A 23,422-nucleotide genomic window follows, 5' to 3' on the forward strand; every position below is an offset into this window, starting at 1 on the left:
GAGAGAGACAGAGAAAGAGAATCCCAAGCAGGCTCTGCGTTGTCAGTGCAGAGTCCGATGTGGTGCTCGATCCCACAAACCGTGAGATCACGACCTGAGCCAAAATCAAGCATCAGATGCTTAACCAACTGACTCACCCAGATGCCTCCCAGAAACCTCATTCTGACAATGATTTAACTTGTCACTTGATGGGTGCCTCACCTGCTGCCTCCTGGTCCTCTCTGCCCCGAGTCATCGAGCGTTTGCAGCTGCCTGGCTATGGAGGCAAAGGGGTGGAGGAAGGCCTCTCACTGGAAAAGTTTCTTTTGTTTACTGTATTTTGCCCAACTAGAACTAGGACTACGGTCAAGGTCTCCCCATGCCCTGAATAGTGCTCTTTGCAACCTGTTTCTGAACAGAAAACAAGACAAGCTTCATTAGCCATTTTGGTCTTTCTTTCCTCCTCTGACCTCCTTTCCTCCTAAGACTAGCGTGTTCTCCAGCTTTTCTTTCCCTCTCTGCATGGCGGTCATTATCTGTAGACTTTGACAGGGTATGGCATAACAGGGTCCACGCTTGGTTCTAATTGGTTGCCTCAGTTTCCCACAATTCCTTGGAGCTGACACCCTGGCTATAGACATAAGCAGACAACTGCCTCCTTTCCTAGCTCCTAGCAGCCCTTGGGACCCTCTTTCCACCTGGGGTGTCCTGGGCAATTTCCAATCCTAAATCGAATCAGCTCTTTGCTCCTTTTAGGCAACGCATTGATTTTTCAATGAACTTAGCTTGTCCACTTTATTGGCACTAAAGAGGGTCGGGTTCTTAGCATCATTAACATTTTAGTTGAGGAAGAATTCCCAAGCCCCCCAGGCATTAATCCAGAACTGTTAAAACATCTGAAAAGTAATCTGTGCTCAAACAAAACCTGGCCACGTCTGCCTCCTTTTTAGGTTGGATGCCAATGAATCCCGAGCCTCAAATCTACCCAAGTTTTCTATACTGAATAGTATAAGTAAAACACTGGTATATGATAAAAGTTGATGTCTTTGTTGCTGTTGGTATTACTGCTATTGAGGACCACTTTCCCCTGAGGGATCTGTACCCATCAGCAATTACCTGGTAGACATGTAGCATCCTGGGACAGTAATTTCTATCTCTGCAGACACACCAGTTAAATGCAGCACTTGAGTGGATGGTCGTGTACCATAAAAATGGCCATTTGGGCTCAAAGCCTCTGGGTGTCTTTCTCCCTGCACCATCCCTCTAGAGTGGGAACCAGTCTGACCCGGTAAGTTGTCAAACACCTGCTCATCCTGAGTGAGTCACTGAATGGCTATCGGAATCTCATTTCCTCCTTTATAAAGTGAAAGAGTTGGAACAGGTCACTGTAAGATCTCGTCACCTTCTGAAATTCTATGATCCCACGAAGTAGCAGACAGCACTCAGAGAAACCAAAGGGGGAAAAGTGGAAGGGCTCTCAGACCACAGAGCCCAAGAGGGAGGGGAGACGGCAAAGTTGCCACCTGAAAGCCAGACTGGGCGCTCGATTCCTTACTTCAAACTTCAATTCTATTTCTGGGCTAAGCTGATTATTTAAAAATCATAGAAGAATCAGGGTCCCTAGTTACTGACATAACAATCACTGGGTTCTGTATATAGTTCTATATATTATGATTGTGATCGTGAATGATAAATTATAACTCAAAAAAGAAAGACTGTAAAGGAAGGCTCTTGTGGGATCAGAAAAGTAATTCATTTTAGTCCTACCTGGTGTGAGACGTGAGACACGGTCATATATTTTCAGAGTTACATAGGTAAATCCCTAAAGTACTTCCCAGAAATATAAATAATACTAATATTACCTAGCTCTTGTTTAATTTCTTATATTTTTCAAAGTGTCCTCTTAGGCATTAGCTCATCTGATCATGACAACCCCCCCTCCCTAGAAAACGTCCTATGATGTGCCAAGGCCCTCAGAGGCATGTGCCAGCTGACCTCAGGGGCAGAGATCTTAAAACGTAATGATTTCCAACCTCAGGCTGGCTCCCAGTCATCTCGGAGGGATTCATGAAATTCTCAATCCCAGTTTCATTACCTGGTTTCTGCTGCACTTGCCATCTCTGTCCTGACACACCCCCTCTCTTCTCCCCCACTCTGCCCTCCCGTCTCTTACTGCCCTCCCAGTGCTGCTTTGAAAATTACCCAGGGAAATTCCTAAACAGGTAGGGAAATGAGAGTAACAGTAGTAGTAGTACCCTAGTAAATTAAAGTACTAGAAGGATACTGCATACAACATGCTGCTTTAGACCTTTATCTTTTACCGGATGAATCTCCTGCTGATGAGAATGCCTGGAAAGTTCTTTCCCTTCTTTTTAGCCTCACAGCCTCAGCTCAGGCATCACCTTCTCCGTGAAGCCTTCACAGCTTTCTGAACTGAACTGACCTCTTCTTCTGGAGGGCAGAGCACACCGCCTCCTGTCTGGTTCCTTTTGCATCAACTGTCATTTGTTTGTTTTATATTTTTCTCTCCACTAGACTAGACTCTTTGAGAGCAGGGACCACATCTGTTTCCTTGCTGGACTTCTGGCACGTAGCACAGTGCCAGGGCAGAGTAGGTGCTTGGTGACAAATATATGTTGAATTGAATTGAGATCTATGTCATAGAGTAGTTTAGAAGGTGCTATAAAAATCAAACCAACATGGGGTTAGTGTTTCAAAAAAGCCAGGGTTCACCAGCCTAGCTGGCTAACTGCATATACTTCAATCGAGGTATTAACAAGTAATTTATCTTTAGGGAAAAATGTCATGTTTCTAGGCTACCCACTCTTTGGGCATTCTCTCTATTCCATTTCTGCTCTATTTTAAAGACACACTAGGAACCTACTTCCTATCTTTGCAATAGGCTAAGCCAAGAACATTGGGAGATCTCTTGATAAGCATGAGATACATAATGGGAGAAGAATCTAGCACGGCCACTTTCAAAATTCCTGGGAAGCAGCATATGCATGTAAGGGAGCATCTTCCTATCACTCAGATTTCACCTCTGCCTTTTGTGGAACACGAAATCGGACTTTGTATGGCTTTAAGTAACGCTCTATTTTAAATATCTATATCCTAAATAACAAGAATGAAAATAATGAATTAAAACATGTAGGCTAGAAACCTGTTTAGCAAAAAAATGCACGCACATTGCTTTTGGACTCTTGCCAACTAAAGGTGAGTACTTGAAGTCTGTGGTAATTACCCATTGTTTGTTTTTTTGTTCTTTGACTATAGACCTCACACAAAAAAATGGATATTTATGATTTTATAGAACCCTTGATGTTCTAAACTTCAAAAAGTTCATGTAACAAGGGATAAACTCCAAATCCCTTTTTTTCAAAGAAGGTCAACTTTCTAGGTATTATTTTGCAATTCTACATTGTTCTAGTCATGATCAGTACATTAGTACATAAATAAGATAATAAAATCGATGGTCTGAATTTAACATTGAATATAAAACAACATTCAATTATCAAAATTAGGATTAGTAATAGCATAGTAAAAGGCTTTTAAAACATGAATAAAATTAGGTATAAAACTCAGAATTCCAGCATTATCTTTTGAAAAGTGTTTAATATTTTAAAATAGTTTTAAGAACATACGCTTTCTACTCCATTATGAGACAAATGCTCTATCGAGAGCACAATTTATTACTACAGAATAAATGAATGTTTAAAAGACAGTCTGTCAATTGAAAAAAAAAAAAACACATTAAAATAGCAGGTTTCCAAGCCAAGTTAAACAAAATATTTTCTCCTTGACAAGCTGCTTACATTTAAATGAAAACAGGGCAAATTTGGTCAATAATATGGATTGCATATAATAAAAAGGACCTTAGATCATGTTAATACAAGGATCAGAAAGCAGTAACTTCAATTAAAACCACCCAATTATTTAGCAAACTTTCAGATACAGCAAATAAATTAATCTGTTTTAAATGAAAGTGCTCAGATAAGTAGCTTTTTGACCTATGAGCAAGTTTCACTAGCAGCAATCACAGCAAAGCAAGAATCTGCTGAAGCAAGGCAAAGCCCCCAAATCAAACAAATGGTATTAGTAATCAAAAAGCATTTGCACAACATATTTCCTTGGTTAGTAGCAGGGGGTTCTGAGCAAACACCACCTACAGCTCCCCTCATACTTTGATATGTAGTGTATACGGGATGAACACACACATTCCTTTCACCCACACAAACAACCAGGGTATATACTGCTTTTAAAAACAGGGCATTTCATTTCTGTACTATCCTATGAAAAAAGCCAGTCGTTATACTATTAAGAATGCATGTCTTTCACTTAAAATCCTCTATCATCCACTTATGTTTAACTTGTACTGGGATTTAAGAATGTCTCTTTATTGAGACAAGTAATATGTCATCATTTTGTTCAGCTAACAGGCCTGACAGACCCTGTCTCCTTGAGTTAAGAACAGTAGATCTCTATTTCGTACATTGGTGGTAAAAGCTGGCAGAATAAATGAGAATTAGCCAATTGGTAGTAAAGGTTTTTAATCCCAAAGATCTAGATTTTCCTTCTACCTTTGCCTTAATAATTCTATCTGGCCAGATGATGGTATATTTTTTTTCAAGAAAAATGATCTCTATATATTGCAATAATTTATCTGAATGCCATTCTTATGTATTTTTAACAAATAACGTCGCTATTCACTTTATCTCTTATGTTTTTGATCCTTTTTACTACTTATCATCTTCTTTATTTGAAACAGATTTTTAACAGATAATCTTGATCGTTACAACAATATCTTGCTTGCATTTTATTCAAATAATTCTTAAAAACAGCTTAAAAAGCCGTTTGGAATAACATCAAGCTTGCCATCAATCAAACGAAAAAATTCCGCTGGCGGTTGTATAAACATCAGATCAAGTCTGATGTCTTCAAGGATTTCAGAGTGAACCATAAAAAACTCCATTAACTTCTGACAAAGAATGCAAATTAATCACAACATGGGGTGAAATGAAATTAAAGGCTCTTTTCTAATCAATGACAAGGCAGGATGAAATATTTGTTACTCTCTCTGCACTCAGACTGCCTGGGATGTTTGCACTTCCCTTGCAAAGCCCCAAATGTAAGGTGTGAGTACAGATTCACCCACAGTCGCTGTTTAGCCCTCCCCCCCCCCCCCCCCCAGAGCTATCTGCTTACAAGTCGTGGAGATTCACAAAACACACTAATCATCTGAATCTCAGGTGCATCCAATTTGTTATTCACACTCTCCCATGCCAGTGAAAAGCCTGGCGCAGACAGATGCACCAGGAACCCTAAATGACAGTTTTGGCCTCCGGAAGTACGATCACTACAACAAAATCTAGTACAGCCTCCAGGTGAAATGTCTGGAGCTCCATATGGAGCAGGGAAAATTAACAACAAGATGAAAATCACTGCAGCAGCGGGGAGTCGGAATTTTTGAAAAAAAAAATGAAATTTAAAGATGAAGAAAGAGAAGTAATAAATTAATGGGGTGTGAAAACATTCAAAGCTTTACAATACCAGGGGCACTATTTGCTCAGATTTTTTTCCTTTTTTTAACTTCAGGTCATTTTGATGTAATTTATTAACCAAGATCAGGAATTGTAGCTAAAAGAACAACAACATTTTTATACATACAAAAGTACTTTAAATACATTTGTATCTGTATTTTCTTCAATTTCCTGTGGCATCCTGCTTACCAAATCTCCAAAATGTCAGAGCTAGAACACCCTCCTGAGAAGTCTCCTTAATGGATTTACTATCGTCTCAATGCAGGGCACTACTGTAAAGTTTGAATGAAGGGTGACAATTTTTAGCAGGCAATCTTTTTCAGTTCTCCTCAATTATGGTGTCATTAAACAAATCATTGCCCACCATGATGTTTTTTAAGTCAACTGAATTTGGATCTACACGATTAGCTCTACACAGCTCCAGTCCTTGTCCAGACCTGCACATCTTTCCAGACTACTATTAATGCTAAAGCGTTCAAGAAATGGATATGCTACGTTTGTGAGATGTTTAAAAACACAATTTTTCATGATCCCGTTGCTTCACAGGCACCCAGAATTTAACGGCACTGGGGTCAGGGAGAGCTCTGGAGCCCTCTGGATCCTGCTGTGACTCTGCTAATCACATGGTAAGAAAAGCGAAAGGCCTCTAGGGAATGGTCTTGTCATCATTTACCACGGCATGGCCCCCGACGTGCAGCATTTCTCACCTACACACGAGGCCTCCTACGGTGGAGAAGGCAAATCAGGAAAAGGACTTGGAGGGGCTCAGCGGGAAGAAGAGTAGTATAAACAGCCAACCAAATTCGGAGTACACAGAGCCCACTCATTTGGTTTAGTTGTCTGTAAGTCCTACATCTATCTGACTATACCCATTCATCCCTGAGGCAAGGTGCCTCACCTCGCCAAGCCTCAGTCTGCTCCCCCGGAGGTTGGGAAGAACAGCCCCTGTAGGTGGGATGGACAGCCCGAGTCAGATAACAGGAAGTGACCTGGAGCTCGATGGCAGAAAAGAGTTACGTGAATCCACGACATCGTTGTTCTTCCTATTATAAGGTGTAGTAACATTAACACGCCTGAGCATTTAGAGTGGCTCCTAAACTTTTTTTTCTGTAGAGTCCTAAACTGCATGCCAATGAGGCTCTCCAACTTAAAGGCCTAAAGGAAACGAAACTAGAGAGTGCTTCCAAATAACAGATAAAAACTCAAGCACAAAACAATGAAGTCTATATAGAATAATTATCTCAACAAAAATCCAGTCCTTTAATTTTTATGTTGGTCCCAGGCCAGAGAGTCTCCCTAACGTCTTCCTGACACCCTTCCCTCATCTGCATCCCCACTGGAAACACACACGGTGTCACCGGCAGGAAGAGGCAATGCTAACGACACTGTCAGCAAGCAGCACTGAGGCCAGGTTGGTAGAAGTCTCAAAGCTGGACTCTCCTCTCTGCTTTCCTCTCTACTCATTTTACGCTCTGCTCCAGTTGTGGCTGGCAGTTGCCGAGCACATCCTTTCGCGACCTTTGGTTGACTATTAGAAATTCCATTGTGTGCTACAGCCCAACATCAGGGCCAGTGGGATGGCCCTCTGTACTTCTCCGAGTGGTTTCCTAATCCATAAGCCCATTACATCTGCATACTTGCTCTCATCAGATAGAAAAGACAAGTATCAGGATCCTCATCCTAGAGTTAGGAAAATGAAACCCCAAGGAGTCACAAAGCAAGAATTAAGGCCTGTGGTGACTACAGTTTGTGGTGGAGCTGGGTTCTAATTCTCATCTTTTGACTCCTGGTCCAGAGGTCTCTCCAACAGGGCCATCTTCTCAACTTGCCACTAGTGATGAGCTTGGATTTGATGCCCTGATCTGACTTTGAGTTCAGAGTAGTGATGTCCTGGTACCGTCTCTGGCCCTGACAGAAGGGATGCCAAACTATGTGATCACGAGGATATATGAAAGGTTTTCATGTGTTCAAGGACCAGATCAGTGGCCAACTATTAGGATGAAGCAGTTAGTCCTCGGCTTGGTAAACAGAACACTGCTTTGACTGGATGGCTGTTTATAAAGTAAGGAGTTTCCTATCCCCCGAGGTGTTCAAGCAGAGTGTGGATGTCTGCTTTCCAGAGATACGGTACAGAGGTTTGATTCGATGATGTCTGAGATCCCTCCCAATCCCGATGTCTGTGATTCACTCCTGCCTACTGCAACCCTGCTGCAATTCAACAGTGCACATATCAACCATTCTGTTTGCCCAATTTAAGGGGACACCATCTCACGGAGTGGCTGGGGGTTCAAATGAGATACTATGGGCCAAAGAGAAGGTGTTATCCATAATCCAGTGTCAGAATACTATGAAAATAAACATTGTTATCCACGTGCTTTGAGGGCAAAGGGAAGGGCAGGTATGGTGTGGCTACAGCACCCTTTCCCAGTCTGAAGTCTCCAGGGCCAAGCCTGTGAAATAGATGCCAACTCCACCTGACGTCATTGCTGATTCTAGCAATGAAGCACACCAACTTCTGATGAAAGACGTGGGAAACAGGCCTGATGGCATCAAAGCTGCTTCTATTATTTCAAAGGAAAGTCCCAATTCGGTGACAATATTCGATCACGATTCACGGAATACGGTTTTCCCTCTGACTCTGGCATAAAGGTTATTGCTAACAAGGGAGCCCAGCACATTAGAATTTTCCAGCTTCCACTTGACTGATCAAGTACACACACATATACTTAAACATTTCAAAAAAACAGAATTGCAAAGGTGTACAGCCTCTTCCCAAATCTGACCAGAGCATTCAAATGCTTCATTCGTTAAACGCAATAGCAATCTGTTTCTTACACTCATCACTTACCAAATCTCACTGGGTAATTACTCGACACATTAGGAATCTCAAGAACATAGCTATGTTCTCAATCTCTGGCACTTTTACGAGATGGCTCACAGGTTTTTCTACTAAGACTTCTCTGAGAGATATACTGTAACAGGGTCTCTTCATTTACAGAATTTTAGGGGATTGTATAAATTGGCCAAACAGTGAATTGTTTAAAAATTACCGACAGGATAAGAGGCTTACCAAGATAAATATTCTAATGAGCTATAAATCCTGAAAATGTGATTTTAATTTGATGGGCTACCTAGAGCTAAGCAGCAAGCCTGTATCCACTAAAATCTGACTAAATGCTAGCATGCATGCCAAGCGATTACATATTTTAGATTTCCTCTTTAAGGAAAAGATTATGTTTAAACAAAGAAGCCTGCAGATTTGAAAAGTGAGTCTAACACTCTTGAACCTAATAACTTAGGCGATGTCTCCCCCACTTATCTGAGGGCTTTAACAGTAAAAGAAAGAGGATACAAAAGAGACATTTCAGCAAGTGAAGGGTCTTTAAATGTCCACATGGGTACCAGGAGAATTCGCTTAAAACAGCTTATAAAGATGGCAGAGTGAATGAGCCCCATCCTATTATTCAATAACCATGTTTGTGATGCATCTGCATAATCTAACCATGCATAAATTAGTATGTGTAATACAACACTTATTTGCATAATAATAGCAAGTTAATAGATGCTTAAAGAGCAGAGACCAACACCACCTTTAAATCAGACATGCCTCCAGGCGCTTTGGCCTGTACAGACCAAGATGCCAGAAAAACAGTGAGCACCAACCAGAGGAAAACAGTCAAACCATTCATTTTTCATCCCTCTAGACATTTCACTTATTTCCCCCCACATACACGGGGGAATCATTTTCAAACCACAAAACACCTTTATAGTTTAAGTGCGAGCACCCTTCTAAATAAGAATCTTAAAGAAATTATAAAGATGATCATCAGTAACGGTAACATAACGGACAGTTTGCTTTCTTACAAGTGTGGACAGCAAGAGGCAAATTTTTTAAAAAACAGTATGTTCAGAATCACACCCACATAAAGCTGGGGGCCTATTTGCTTAGCAAAAATAATGATCCAGATCACATATTTCACCCTTCATCTCAACCTTTTAATTGAAATAATTTTAATTGGATCTAAAGGCTCAAACAGTATATCAAGAAAAGGCTGTGCCTCTCCTCTAACCTCAGTATGAGCACATGGCACTGGGCTAGGATAAGGAAAAACACCACCAATGTCACACAAAGGAAGAGCGCGATGATGCCTTTCAACCTTTAACAAAGAGGAGAAAAAAATCTGGTGTTTAAAAAAAATCAAAAATCAATAGAGACTTCTAAATGACTCCTTTAAGATATCACTTTTCAATTTAACAGGACAGATTTATTTGTATGTGGCTCAAATGTTCACAATTGCTCCCTGCACCTTCATACATAGGAATGAATGTCACAGTGGCAAACGGCAGTAATGAACAATCTTACCTGGGGATATGGAAACCTCCCAAGAGCAAGCTGGGAAAGGAAATAATATTTGTCTAGTTATAGATTTGCATGCAGGGCAGATCTCCTTAAGACAGACAAGCACTAAATTTCGAACTGTACCCAGCAAATATAAAAAGCTCACAACCTTGGATGCAGGAACTAAACTATTGCTGTAATTACCTTAAGAGTTGTATTTAGAATGGACGTTTTCAATGGGCAATGTTGCATCCCTGATAAAATATTCCAATTTTAACAACTAAACATTACCATTATGTGGTTTCTCTTAGGAATGTTCTCAGCTCTATGGGCATGATTCACATTCACATGTGTGCGACAACATTCCTTGAGACAGAGATGTAAAACTAGAGGAGACTGTTGGTTTCTCCTCTTGTAAGATGGAGACACCTTCTTGTTTCCCAGCCCTTAGTTGTGTAGAGTTTTTAGTCACAAGTACACACGCAGTGTTATAGGATATGGGGAATGGGCCACATGAAATAGAAATTTTTGCCATTATTTTCATCAATTTATTAGTTTTTTCATTCACTTTCTATCTACTGTTAGGAATAAAGAGCTACCATTAGTAGGAAAGGGCCGATTCAAGGCTGGGAATTCAACACTATAGGTCAAAGCCTGAAATTGGGGACACGAATCTTTAGAGAGCTTCCAATTTTGCTTGATTTGTAAATTGCCATGTGTTTCTAGGCCAGTCACTTAATTTTGGTCTTGGAATTCTCACCTGTAAAAACCAAATGATTCCACCAGGAACAGGGTTGACATAAAGTAATAAGATCAAATTTACCAAATACGCCATAACATATTTAAAGAAAATAGTAGCAAAACTTTGCAACTTCATAATGTGGCCCATTCTCAGGCCTGAAATCCTCTCTGTATATTTGTAACTACTTTCGAAGTGGAATCGCTGTATCAGGGAACTGTGAAGCTGGAATGAACCCATGACAGTATCAATCCATTTCACAGATTAGAACCCAAGAGCCCCACTGAAAAAGTTTCCACACAGTTAATGAGAAGCTAGGGCCTGACCCTAGGCTTGCAACTTAATCCAGGTTCTTTCTGGCATTTTATATTGCTCTTCTACATCTTGAGAAGTTGTGTATTTATTTAAAAAACACAGACACCACAGAAACATTTTTGAACTCTTTTGGAATTGTGTTTAGAATCATTTCAAGTAACAAAAGAACATCTACTTCATTTTGCTAGAATTGCATTTTATCTTGGACTTAAAATTCTGCTCCCTGCGCTTTTTGAAAATGTAAATTATTTGTTGACTAAAGTCTGAATGGCTTGTGGGTATTACCAAACCCCAAAGCCACTTCTGAAAAATAAATAAAAATAAATAAATAAGATACCCTTACTAAGGATAGACATGAAAATGCTGAAGTTAATTTTCAAAGATCTAAAACCAGTCTGAGCAAGAGCAATGTAACAGGAATAAACCATATGACTTAAAAGGTGACTACTTTGAAAAGGCCAACACTCATTTGGATGTATATTTTTATATGTGTATGTGCGTGTGTTTTGCAATGCCTAGGAAGTTTCATGACCTTATACTCATTTCTTAGAGCTCACGGATTTTCAAGATATAAAGTTATACTACCATTATTCACTTAGTAATATCATTAATCAAGAGATTAGTATAAAGTATGGACAGCAAAAACAACACAAGAAGGTATGATGGAAAGAGAGTGTGGATGTGAAACTCCCTTTCACAGTTTTGTGTGATTATGTTTATTGTCTATACACTGGTGTTTTCGGGGAGGCATCTGGATGGCTCAGTTGGTTAAGCGTCTGACTCAGCTCAGGTCCTGATCTCGCAGTTTGTGAGTCTGAGCCCCATGCTGGTCTCTGTGACAGCTCAGAACCTGGAACCTGCTTGGGATTCTTGTCTCCCTCTCTCTCTGCCCCTCCCGCCACTTGTGATCTGTCTTTCTCTCAAAAATATAAATAAACATTAAAAAAATGAACTTTTTTTAAGTTTATTTTTTAATTTATTTTGAGAGAGAGAGAGAGAGAAGCAGGGAGGTGCAGAGAGAGAGGGGGAGGCAGAATCCCAAGCAGCTCCATGCTGCCAGCACTGAGCCCAATGCGGGGCTTAAATTCACAAACCGTGAGATTATGACCTGAGCTGAAGTCAAGGGTCAGACGCTTAACCAACCGAGGCACCCACGGGCCCCACTATATACTGTTTTTAACTGGGAAGGGAAGAGACTACGTTTTCCACTCCCCCCTACACCAATCTTACCCAATACAGGCCATGCATGTGCCTGGCCAAGGAGAGTACGCACAATGATCTTGGAGGAGTCACTATGGTCTACTGCAGCAGAGATGGTAGGCCAGGCGTTTGTACCATTCTGTATTGACCTGACAGGCAGTGACCGCTCATAAAAAGCTGTCACCTATCATCGCACTCATCTGTGGATTACAAGGTTTGCATGTCCTTCCATTTGGAATTAGAAAACTACTAAGAGGAGGAGCTCTCATCTAAAAAAGCTAACAATAAGTAGTAGACAACATTTAGAATATTTTATCTCAAGTCTTTCTACAGGCACCGTGCCACTCACTCGGGTATATGTCCAACATGTCACTGAGGACTATGGAAGAACTCTGTCCACATGGCTTACTGGCAGAAGAACTTGCCCACTACACACGTGGTTAAAATCTAAATTAGCTGGCTGGTACCAACACTGGACAGTGCCTCTTGTGGTTGAAAGAACTAATAAGCAATGAGAAATGAAACGCTTAAAAAAAGTGGCATAAAATGAAAAATATGAATTCTTTCCACTTCAACACAAAACTTCAAATTCTCAAATCATTATTGTTCTATGGAGAGGCCAGGTCACGGTCAACTTGGGACCGTGCACTCATCTACTTGGTGGCCTCTGTCATGACTGGTACAATGTAATGAGGATGGCTGATAGCATTCATTTACCCTATAAGATACCACCATGCAAGAGAACAGAGAGAAAATTCAGAGCACGCTGGTCAGCTGGGAGCCCCTGGGTACCAGTCTGCTTGGAAACAGGTGGCAGTGCTTGAACTGGGGAACTCATCATTCTTGGGACTGGCTTTGCCTTGTGGGTACTTTCCTGACACCCTACAAAATCTCAGTCCTGTCAACTACATTCCTGGGAGAACTGCATCTAAGATATCTTGTAGCTCTGACCTCTTTGGAGCCAGAAGACTGAGAAAGATTCCTTGCCCTTGACCAGAGCAGAACGATCGTGTCCTCTCTTGCCTACTGTCACTCCTGGGCTGCTCCAGCAGCGGGCCCAGGATTCCAATTCTGCACCAGTGAAAACTGGCAGTGGCACTACTAGGCTGGTGCCAAAAGCAGTCATTTTAAGGCCCCGGGAGAGGCAGCTGCCCTCCATGTATGTCCCTGTCCTTCTAGGTTTAATGCAACTGCAGTGCTTTTGCTCCACACTATTTGTCTTGTGGCAAAATAGAAGGAAATATATAGCCAGGCCTAGAACCCTTTTATCAAGTTCAATTAGGAGAAGGTAAAAAAGGAAAAGGGCTGTTAGCAGATATGGCTGCATGAAGAACAGGTTCTTCATGAGGCTGTCAAAAGTCAAAATAAACATTGAAGCCTTATGGGGAAGAGGGAACACATATGCTATGAGTGAATGTTTCAGAGACAGACGGACCTGGGGCCATTCTATATCTTTTACCCCTACCGGTCTATTAATCTACTTGCATTTCCCCAGTTTTTATTGTCAAGGTATTATAAATTAGGAAACTTACAAAAGAGAGTATGTAATCTTCTCTGAAATGGCCTGCAGATATGTCACTGTACTAAATGTGTTTCAGATTTAATGAAGCTTTAATGTCCTTTTTAATTTTGCCTGTTTCTGTATCACCAGGGGTCGGGCAAGGCAATCAGCACTCAAGAGGGTGGTTTGGTTTAAAACTAGGAAAAAACTCATTTGCTTATGAGTTGCACTGTATTTTCTTAATTAAATTTACTGAGTAAAATGGTTTAAGTTCAGCCAACCAATGACCTTTGTATGTAGATTTAGATTTATAAATAGGTTAACAGTTAAAGGAAAGGAAAAAAAAAAAAAGAATCACAACAAAGCAAACAGATTAGGACTAAGCCAATAGAAATCTTTGCTCTCTTCATCATCTTTACAAAAGCAGCATTTAAATATAGGCAGCTTAAGTCCAGTTTAAAAAAAAAGCATATTGAAAAATGTGGATGCACTTAAGCGCCAGCAATTCATCAAATGACTCTCACATCCTTTTCATTCCCAGGAGGGGAGCGCCTTGTATTGTAAAAGATTTGGAAAAGCTTTATTTATTTTTGGAGGGTGGAGGTAGAGATGGGGGAGGGACAGGATTCTATTTAATGTTAAATTAAAAAAGTGCATTTTAATTCCAAATACTTAAGATTCAGCAAACTGCTAAATACTCTGTTCGTTGTGGGAAATGCACTATATAAAAGGTAGAAAAAGAATGCTCTGAAAACACCTACCATTGGGAATACATTTAAATATCAGCAAACCACTAACACTTCGCTGTAAAACTAAAACCTCCTTAGTGTCATCTTATTGATCTTTGATATGTCCAATCAAAATCTATGGAATACTCACTCGAGTTAGCAGCATTTTAATATGTTGGATTTTATAATTTAAACAACAAATATGTAGGTGTGATCATAACGACTGCCAAATTGCAGAGCAACTGCATGATAGAAACATCTGTATTTTAACAAAAAGGTAGAAGATACTTATTTACAAAGCAACAAAAATGGCTTCTGTTGATAACAAGAATAATTATGGCCATGGAGTCATAAACGATAGAGAGCAAAAATATATTGTGGCAAGAATGCAAGAGCAGGACACAAACTCAAAATGTTTTTGGTGAATCAAGTTTCTTACCTAGAATATCAACAATGTGGGATGGGTTTTAAATTTACACTTATACCGAAGAGCCCTGGAATTTTTTTTAATTCTTAATTTAGACGTATCCTATGTTTCTTGGCATAACGGCAAATTGAAAATAAGCATTTTCAATATAGCCAGTGATCTAGCTGAAGGAGGACTTTATAGACTGAAATGTTCTAAAATTTGTTCTTAATTACCTTGTGCACATTTTACACAATTAAATTTCCATCTAAGGATCTTGCATTTAGATTGTGCACTGCAGTTAAACCTTCATTTTATAGAAATGCAGCAGCTACTGTGGAACATTCAGACACAGGAAAACTTTAAAAAAATCAGACTTAACTACTGGATTACATAAAATTCCCTAGGTGAGATTTCATCCCAAGACCAATTTACACAGTCCTAGAGAGAGAGTTTAAATCATCTGAAACTATGCTGGGAAAGAACCATAATAAATATTAAATACCTCAAAATCTACCCTAAGATTTTACTTTTCTTCCCATGTATCAATTTCACTATCCTCTTACTGAATGGTTTAGAAACAATCCAAAGGATATAACAGCAATTTACCAGTGTTAAAGTGCTTTGGAGGTTAAACTGACAACAAAGAACACAGAAACACAAAGCGTCTTGAAGTAGGGTTTCAATTAAATGTGGAGGATTTAGTAATGCAGGACTAAAAAAAAAAAAAAAAAAAAAAAAAAAGAGTTACAAATTAATTTAATCTTCTGCCTATAGTTTGCAGCTGCACTCCAAAGTGTCTAGGGCTTAAGAACAAAGCCTTGAAAGGCCTCAGAGTGAGGAAAGCTTCAATTTTTAATGTATAACGCCATTAGCTGATAACTTGTGGAATCTGCGACCCCTGCGGAGGGGCATAAGTGCGAGTAACAGAGACTGATGAAGTGACATATTTGTTCATGTCTCCAACTATGAGGAAGAGGGTTATTACTAACACCATCAGGCCCAACAGAAATATGCCCTAATAACCTTAGGGACCTTCCACGTTATCAGTTCTCACTACATCAAATATATTAAAATCAAAACCTAATTCACTTTAATTAAAGACAATTAGTTTGTTTTTCTATTAGTGTTTTAACTTGTGTGATATTATAATACACTGCAAATTAAAGATGGGATAACAAATGTAACGAAAGCACCAAATGGTGTGTACCTTCCCACCCCTGCTTGGGGGAAATACACGCTTATCACGGGGGTCTATTTTAAGGAAATTCAAGGACACCATCATTAAAAGTGGTGTAGAAACATGGCACTTTGAAATGAATATAGTGGGACTGTGCATATCTTTTCCCTATTCAATTTATACTTTTCACATAACACTTTCCTATAAACTCTAAGGATTTCCTTAACACAAACAGAATTATGGCCCAATGGAGGCACCAGAAGCTTAATTAATTTGCCCAAGGTCATACTGCAGGTTGGTGGCAAAGCTTGTTAAATCACTAAGAACTGTGGGCTCTACAGATGTTTTTGGCAACGGCAAAGGACCCTGTCTGCAAAGGCCTCAGAGACTTCTAGTGCGGTGGGTGAAGCACGACAAATAACTCATTACGGCTGTACAGAAGTGCCAAGTGCTCCTGAGAGCTCGCAAATAACATGTTTTCTTTGTGTAGAGAGAACCTAAATGTGAGGTTCCCATCAGGAGTGCTTCTTAACATGTGCCAGTATTTAAAAAAGAACTACTCATCCTCACTAGAGTCCACGGATAAAAAGTAAATTTATTTTAACTTAAGGAGGCCAAACGTGGTAACACAAAGAAATAAATCAAGCACTTCTCCATCATTCAGAAGGTCCTGCCTTCTATCCCACATATTACTAATAATAATGGAGAAAAGACAGCATTACAAATAAATGTTTCCAATAGAGTGTGGGCTTTTTTTTTTTTTTAATTAGAAATGGGCTTATTACAGTGGACACTTAAATGGGGAGAGGGCAACAGTAATTCACAAGTACAATATCCTAATGCTGTTCCATTAATTGCTTTATTTGTTTCACGGTTAAAAATGATTGCTTGCTGTAGCCTAACCATGAATGCTGAAAAGCATGATACATTGAGGTCTCAACCTGGGCAAACTGTACCTAAACTTACACTTTATTGCAGCTTAGTTCACAATCTTCACCTAATATAGGGGTATATCCCAGTGCAGCAGGAGGATAAATCATCCTGGAATATTACTCCGGCAAAGTTTAGCTGTGACTGGAGCATATGTGCTTTCGAGCCACTGAAGCAAAGGCCCATAAAATACACTAATTACTGGAAGTTATGGTCACTGAGTGATTGATAGCGCTCTGCAAGGCAACTTCCTCATTTTCAGCTCTTCTGACGGGCTCATCCGCCACATAGCAATTATTAATTCATGACCCACCCCTCGGGCACTAGTACCTTTACCTCTAATTCTCCTGCTACCAAACTACTGCTACAGCTGGACACTGTCTTTCTTCATTCTGATGGCCGGGTAAGGATGATAAAAAGTAGATTTCATGCTAAACGCTATTGTTTTGAATCTTTAAACGTTGTTCGGTCTTTCTCACCCTGCTGTCCCAACACATAAATTCTCCTTCCTCTCCCATAATGCTAGCTCACTTGCCTCATTTTCCTTTGGTCTGTGTGTGTGTGTGTGTGTGTGTGTGTGTGTATCAATCTATCTGTCTATACTACTTTACACCAAAAACTCCGATGGAATTATTTTTTGTGTGAATACTATGGTTTAGATGCAATATATAATTTCACCAGGCCATAGTAAATATGAGGCGGCCGATTAAAAAAAAAGGAAAACAACCCCTCCTCTCTTTAAGGAGACCCACTTTTGTAGCTTTGAAAGACACTGTCGCAAGTTGATTTCCATCAGTACCTTTACTCAGAGCGATGCTAATGAAAATATCTGGATACATAACTAAATCTCTAAAAGTCACTGAGAAACAACTCGCAAAGGTCTCTTTTGTTGGTGTTCTGTGCACTGAAAGGAAATTCAGTGAGAAACTCTGAATTAAGAAGAGATAAAGCTCAGTCATGGTGGATGAAAGCAAACAATTTATTTTTCTAATAGAAAAAAAAAATGAATGCTTTTCAAATGTTTGCACAACTCCAACTCAAAATGCAATACTGGGGGTAGTTGTCCTGCCTGGATTCTGAGATGGCGCAACAACAGATGAACAGATGGAATTCTAAGTTACTCATCCTAAGTTACTTCTGGGCTTGGTTCAAATTATTCCTCCGCTCCTGCAAGGAGTTACTCCCAGAAGACAACTTTGAAGACAAAATTCCCATCACTCCCTGTCCATACCATTTACTGGGCAGCCGAGCACATCCTCTACCTGCTGACATTTCCTACTGCTCTACATCTTCCTGTGTTTCTAATGCCTGGAAAGTTTTAAGTTTTGTTTAAGGGCAAACTTGAAGTCGTGTACGTTTATATGTTCTCCATGATGCCAGAAGTGGTATTTTGCAGTAGGTTGACAATAAGCGTTTGTTGATTATGATAAACCCCTGATGGTGATGTCTTCTAGAGCCTAGCCGACCTGGAAGTGCTTGGATTAGTTGTTTCTACGCTACAATTCTTTAATGAACATAGTATACAAGCTCTTTAGTATTATGGGCTGATAGTCTTAACTGACAAGGCCCTCTTACACATCACTGCTTAGAATAATCACTATCACGTATTTAAGCATTATGATTAATTTAAATGGCTTATTTCTTATTAAAGACTTAAGGGTTGAAAGAAGGGAAAAAGATTAGAGTTAACTGCCCCCTAATCCATCTCATATACTTAATTCAATAACCATTTTAATCTTCACAGTGAGAATTAAGAAATGACACCTTTTCAACACGGTTGTAAAATGCTGACCTGTTGTCCTCTAATAGTACACAACTTCAATCATAATAGCCCCTAGAGAACTAGCTCTGGGTTTGGTGGGGGTGGGGGTAGGGTCCTCCATTTCTAAACTGCTCACTGGAGTCTTGCAGCTGTGACTACCGGAGAAAACGTCAGTGCTGGGGTACAGTCTACAAAGTTCAACCAACTCTACACTTCTGTTTCTAGATGTTTCAAAGTCAAGGGAGTCATAATCACGTAGTATTTCCTAGTGTTTATATGCTGCTCCTGAGAGAGAGAGATGGAGTGGCCACTTCCACTGAGGTGCCACGCAGGCAGGTGCAGTCATCTTGGACCTTCCATTCTTAACCACCATCTGGCTGCATCCTTACCAGAGGCCCCTGAGGGTACCACGTGGAATGGCAGAGCCCTAAGATTCCTGACCCACAGAATCCTCAGTAAATAAATGGTTGTTATGTTAGGCCACTAATTCAGGGTACTTTATGAAGAGTAAGAGATAAATGAGATGCTTTCCTTGACACTGACGGCAGCCTTCCCTCTTGTCTTCCCAGTCCCATGCACTTCCATCGCACTTCTATTTGTCTTTCTACCTACTGGTCAAGGAGCTCCTGAGGGCAAAGTTTGGGTCCTTTACTGCCAACACAGAAGAGCGTGACATAAATATTTACTGATTAGATGGCATTCTCACCTGTCCGCTTCCCATTAGAGCAGACATATTGGAGATGAGGTTAGTTTTTGTATTTCTTTAAAAATATAAACTAGGCTGTGGTTTCTGAAAAAGAATGGTAAATGTACACCTTAAAATATGGTAACACTGAACCGGCTACGGGGACAATGTAGGTAGTAGGCCTGTGTCAAGCAGTCTTGACTGACGAGCAGAATCCCAATAAACCAGCCTTTTCCTTTATCTAATTTCCTGCTCATTTACATGTACCATTTCTTTATCTCTTCTTTTCCCAGACTACTTCATCTACTTAATCTCTACAGTATAATGAACGAAGCAGAGTTGGGACCCCTGACTGCTGCTGCCTGGTCCAGTCACTTAACCTTTCTAAAGAAGTCTAATTTCTCTGGATCTCAGCTTCCTTACTTGCAAAACGGGAGCTTTGATGCTTATACGGTGGAACAATCTTGGGTGCCTCAAATTACTGATTTTTTCAGTCATTTCCCATCACACTATGGAGGAGCTTAAATGCGGTGATGAATATCAAGTGGCTTTGTTAAGTGTTAGGTACATGTACAGGGTGGTTATGTCATCACTGTTCTTGCAAGAATGACACTGAGCAAGATGTCAACAGCAGAAAAAAAAGAGGACAGAGCGCTAGACTTGGCATCAGAAGTCCTCAATTCCAGTCCTCTTCTGCATAAGGCTGACTGTGTGCTGTCACGGAGGGCATGCTCCCTCCTTCCTCTGGGCCCCAGGGTTCTTCACTGGTCAGAGGAGGGATCTGATTTAACAAGTTCTATAGACACTCTTCTAGTTAAAAAAAATTCTCATCTCTAAGTGTAAGGTAAGGTATGTAAAATAATTGTCTAAATAAATGTTATAAAAAATGTTAAAGTTACTATTAGCCAATTCAGAACCAAAGTATGTGATATGGTCTGCAGGATCTTCAAGAGGATTTTTTTTTTTAAAGTTTATTTATTTATATTGAGAGAGACAGAGAGCGCGAGCAGGGGCAGGGAGAGAGGGAGAATCCCAAGCAGACTCCATTCAATCAGTGCACAGAGCCCGACGTGGGGCCTTGAACTCACAAAACCATGAAATCATGACCTGAGCTAAAATCAAGAGTCATATGCTTAACCCACTGAGCCACCCAGGCGCCCCTTCAAGAGGATTTTTTTTTTTTAACTGAGTTGAATCCTCAGCAGCTTTTTTTTTTTTTAAAGTTTATTTATTTTTGAGACAGAGAGAGACAGAGCATGAACGGGGGGAGGGGCAGAGAGAGAGGGAGACACAGAATCAGAAGCAGGCTCCAGGCTCTGAGCCATCAGCCCAGAGCCCAACGCGGGGCTTGAACTCACGGACCGCGAGATCGTGACATGAGCTGAAGTTGGACGTTTAACTGACTGAGCCACCCAGGCGCCCCTCGAGGATTTTTTTTTTAATTTTTTTTTTCAACGTTTTTTATTTATTTTTGGGACAGAGAGAGACAGAGCATGAACGGGGGAGGGGCAGAGAGAGAGGGAGACACAGAATCGGAAACAGGCTCCAAGCCATCAGCCCAGAGCCCGACGCGGGGCTCGAACTCACAGACCGCGAGATCGTGACCTGGCTGAAGTCGGACGCTTAACCGACTGCGCCACCCAAGCGCCCCTCAAGAGGATTTTTAAAGCTAATTCCAGGTCACTGGATTTGAGTATTGACAGAATTCTAGGATCAGTGGTTCTGACCACTGGACATCTCAAGGGAGTGGCAGTGGTTCCCCCAAATTATCACTCAAAGAATTTAGAGTTGACAGATGTCACTAGAAGGCTGGCCCTTATCTTTTAGCTCTCAACTCAAAAGTAACCCCACACCACTCAGTTACTCGTATCATAGAATGCTGTTTGTTTCTGTCTAATGACTTGCTATTGTCAAGCATCTTCTTTAAAATGTAGGTTCCATGAAAGCAGGGATTTTGTCAGTTTCATTCGTAGCAATGTTCCCAATGACTACCACAGTGCCTGTCACATGTTAGACACTCACTAAAAAATTTCGGAGTGACTAATGAATGATTGCATCTTATCTAACCTTATCCCAGCTTCTTCCACAAAGCATTTCTTCTCAACAAACAAACAAACAAACAAAAACAACCTGAGACATGTGGTCACTCAGTCACTATGGAAATGCCGGCATTTTTATCCCTAAAGGGGATTCCACTGTGGAGTAGGAAGGATGTAGGGATATCTATCCATTAGAACTTTCTTCTTTATATTGAATAGAAAACGATGGGATTTTTTTTTCCAGTTTTGTTTGTTTGCTTGTTATGTTAACTTCAGAAAGTTTGGCCTGCCAGTCATTGAGTGGCAGTATCTCTTCTCTATGACAATCCTTCAAACATCTGAATATGGGTTGTCAAATGCTTGCTTTGTCTTCCCTTTCCTTCTTTATTCTTCACATGAAGACTTTGTGGATTTAATGTTTTCTTAAAAGTCCAAATTGTGGGCGGTTTTGTGCATACAAACGCCCACAATTTGGACATGTGCTATTGGAAAAATTTTAAAATCAGTCTGAAATCCATCAAAATAATAAAATGCTTAGCTGCGACTGCCAGCACCTGTTCCATCTTGTTTTGTCAATCTCATGGTTGTTCAGATGGCTCTGAGCACAAAGCAAGCCCAACAATGCCTCTTTCAGTGGGAGACACTCACTTTGTCTGCCAGTTGCACATTCACTACGATCACTGACAACCTTGGAAAATGCACATTTAGGCATGGTAATCTGAGACAGCTGGATCCCTTCACAAACCTTGCAAAGGACTGAACTAGTCAATCCATCATCTCCCAAAGGTCATTTTAACAGCTCCTTTTTGCAATGGGTTACACAAAGTTTTAGATTAAAAAATGACAAGGGAAAAAAAAATTAAAACAAAGTTAAAACAGAATTACAGAAAGTGGAGTAAGAGCAGGCGAATGAGTGAGAGAAACTGTTACATGCTCTTTTTCTCAACATTCTTGAATGGAAGGGAAGGAGGCCCATGACAAGGACTCCCCACCGCACTCCTGCCCACTTTCCTATACAACCTTCCAATCATACACTGAAATTTCCTTGGTGTTTGGACCCTTCACTTTGATCCCTTTGGCTTCTGATGATTTTCAGCAGAAGCTTCTGATCAACAGGTAAGATGTTTCACTAGATGGAGCAGCAGACCAAACATACAATAAGATTCAACTTTCACTCATGTTCTTGATGATAATTATAAAAACAGTGAGGAGAAAATATCCGTACTTAAGTGGAGCACACTGAATGCCAAGTTTTATGGTCTCAAGGAGCTGACAGCAGCTGCTCATAGGGTACCGAGCGCTATCCGTCACCTCTCAGACCAAGTTCATAATCACCAAGGGCCAGAAAAGCAAACAAAGCCGCAGCTGTAGACCACTAGAGACAGCTGTGTCTCTGGGTGTTTTTATGTAGGGGTGGGAGTTGGGGGTAGGGATAGGTTCTTCTGTATATTTAGGGGCAAGAACCAAGTCTAGATAATGCTCCATAATTCTTGTCACTTGGCAAAAACACCCAATATATAGACGAGATTGCTATTTCAAACAGAAGCCTACTCTCACAGTAACTTTATGGGGTTGTTATTATTAAATGAAAGTGTTTATAAGGGAGTCTAGAAAATTCAGAGCACCTGCTTTCAAAAAATGTGTTTACTATGATTGTTTATCGTCTGCCTCCCTCATTGTGTTGGAGGTTCAACAAGCAAAGGGAACGTGCCTATTTAGTGTATCCTCAGCACTTAGTAAAGTGTTTGGAACATAAAAGATGCTCAGTAAATATTTGAGGAATGAATGAATTTTAAAGTTATCTTCACTTTACAGATAAGAGAGTGACACTTGGAGTGGCACACGACTTGGCCAAAATCACACTGTTTGCAAGGGGTGGTGCCAACATATCTGGTTAATCCAAAGTCGGAACATTTTAAGACTTCAAGAATTAGGATGACAGCCCTTGAATCTGAAAATCTTATCACAGAAGGAAAATTGCCCACTTTTCATCAAATTTCTCCAGAGGCTCTGTCAAGGGTACTGGGCTGGGTGATCCATGCCGCTTTTTTAATACTTTTATTTTCATTTCACACAGCT

The 23,422-nt window shown here is 40.4% G+C and overlaps 1 protein-coding gene across 9 annotated transcripts in view; it reads right to left on the bottom strand.

Annotated features, from left to right (window-relative positions):
• MAP2K5 (mitogen-activated protein kinase kinase 5) overlaps positions 1–23,422 on the bottom strand; it is a 270,602-nt gene that overhangs the window by 75,997 nt on the left and 171,183 nt on the right. For 6 of the 9 annotated variants that reach the window (XM_047074889.1, XM_047074886.1, XM_047074885.1 and 3 more), the window contains one exon: positions 9,883–9,912. The exons of the other annotated variants lie outside the window; for them this stretch is intronic. In XM_047074889.1, coding sequence (XP_046930845.1) covers positions 9,883–9,912 — 30 coding nt within the window. The remainder of the gene's footprint in view (positions 1–9,882; positions 9,913–23,422) is intronic. 9 annotated transcript variants of the gene reach the window in all.

Source organism: Lynx rufus, unplaced genomic scaffold (genome assembly GCF_022079265.1).
Source record: "Lynx rufus isolate CCGP_SWC_20201006 ecotype Redwood Valley unplaced genomic scaffold, mLynRuf1.p SCAF_13, whole genome shotgun sequence".
Classification (NCBI taxonomy): Eukaryota; Metazoa; Chordata; class Mammalia; order Carnivora; family Felidae; genus Lynx; species Lynx rufus.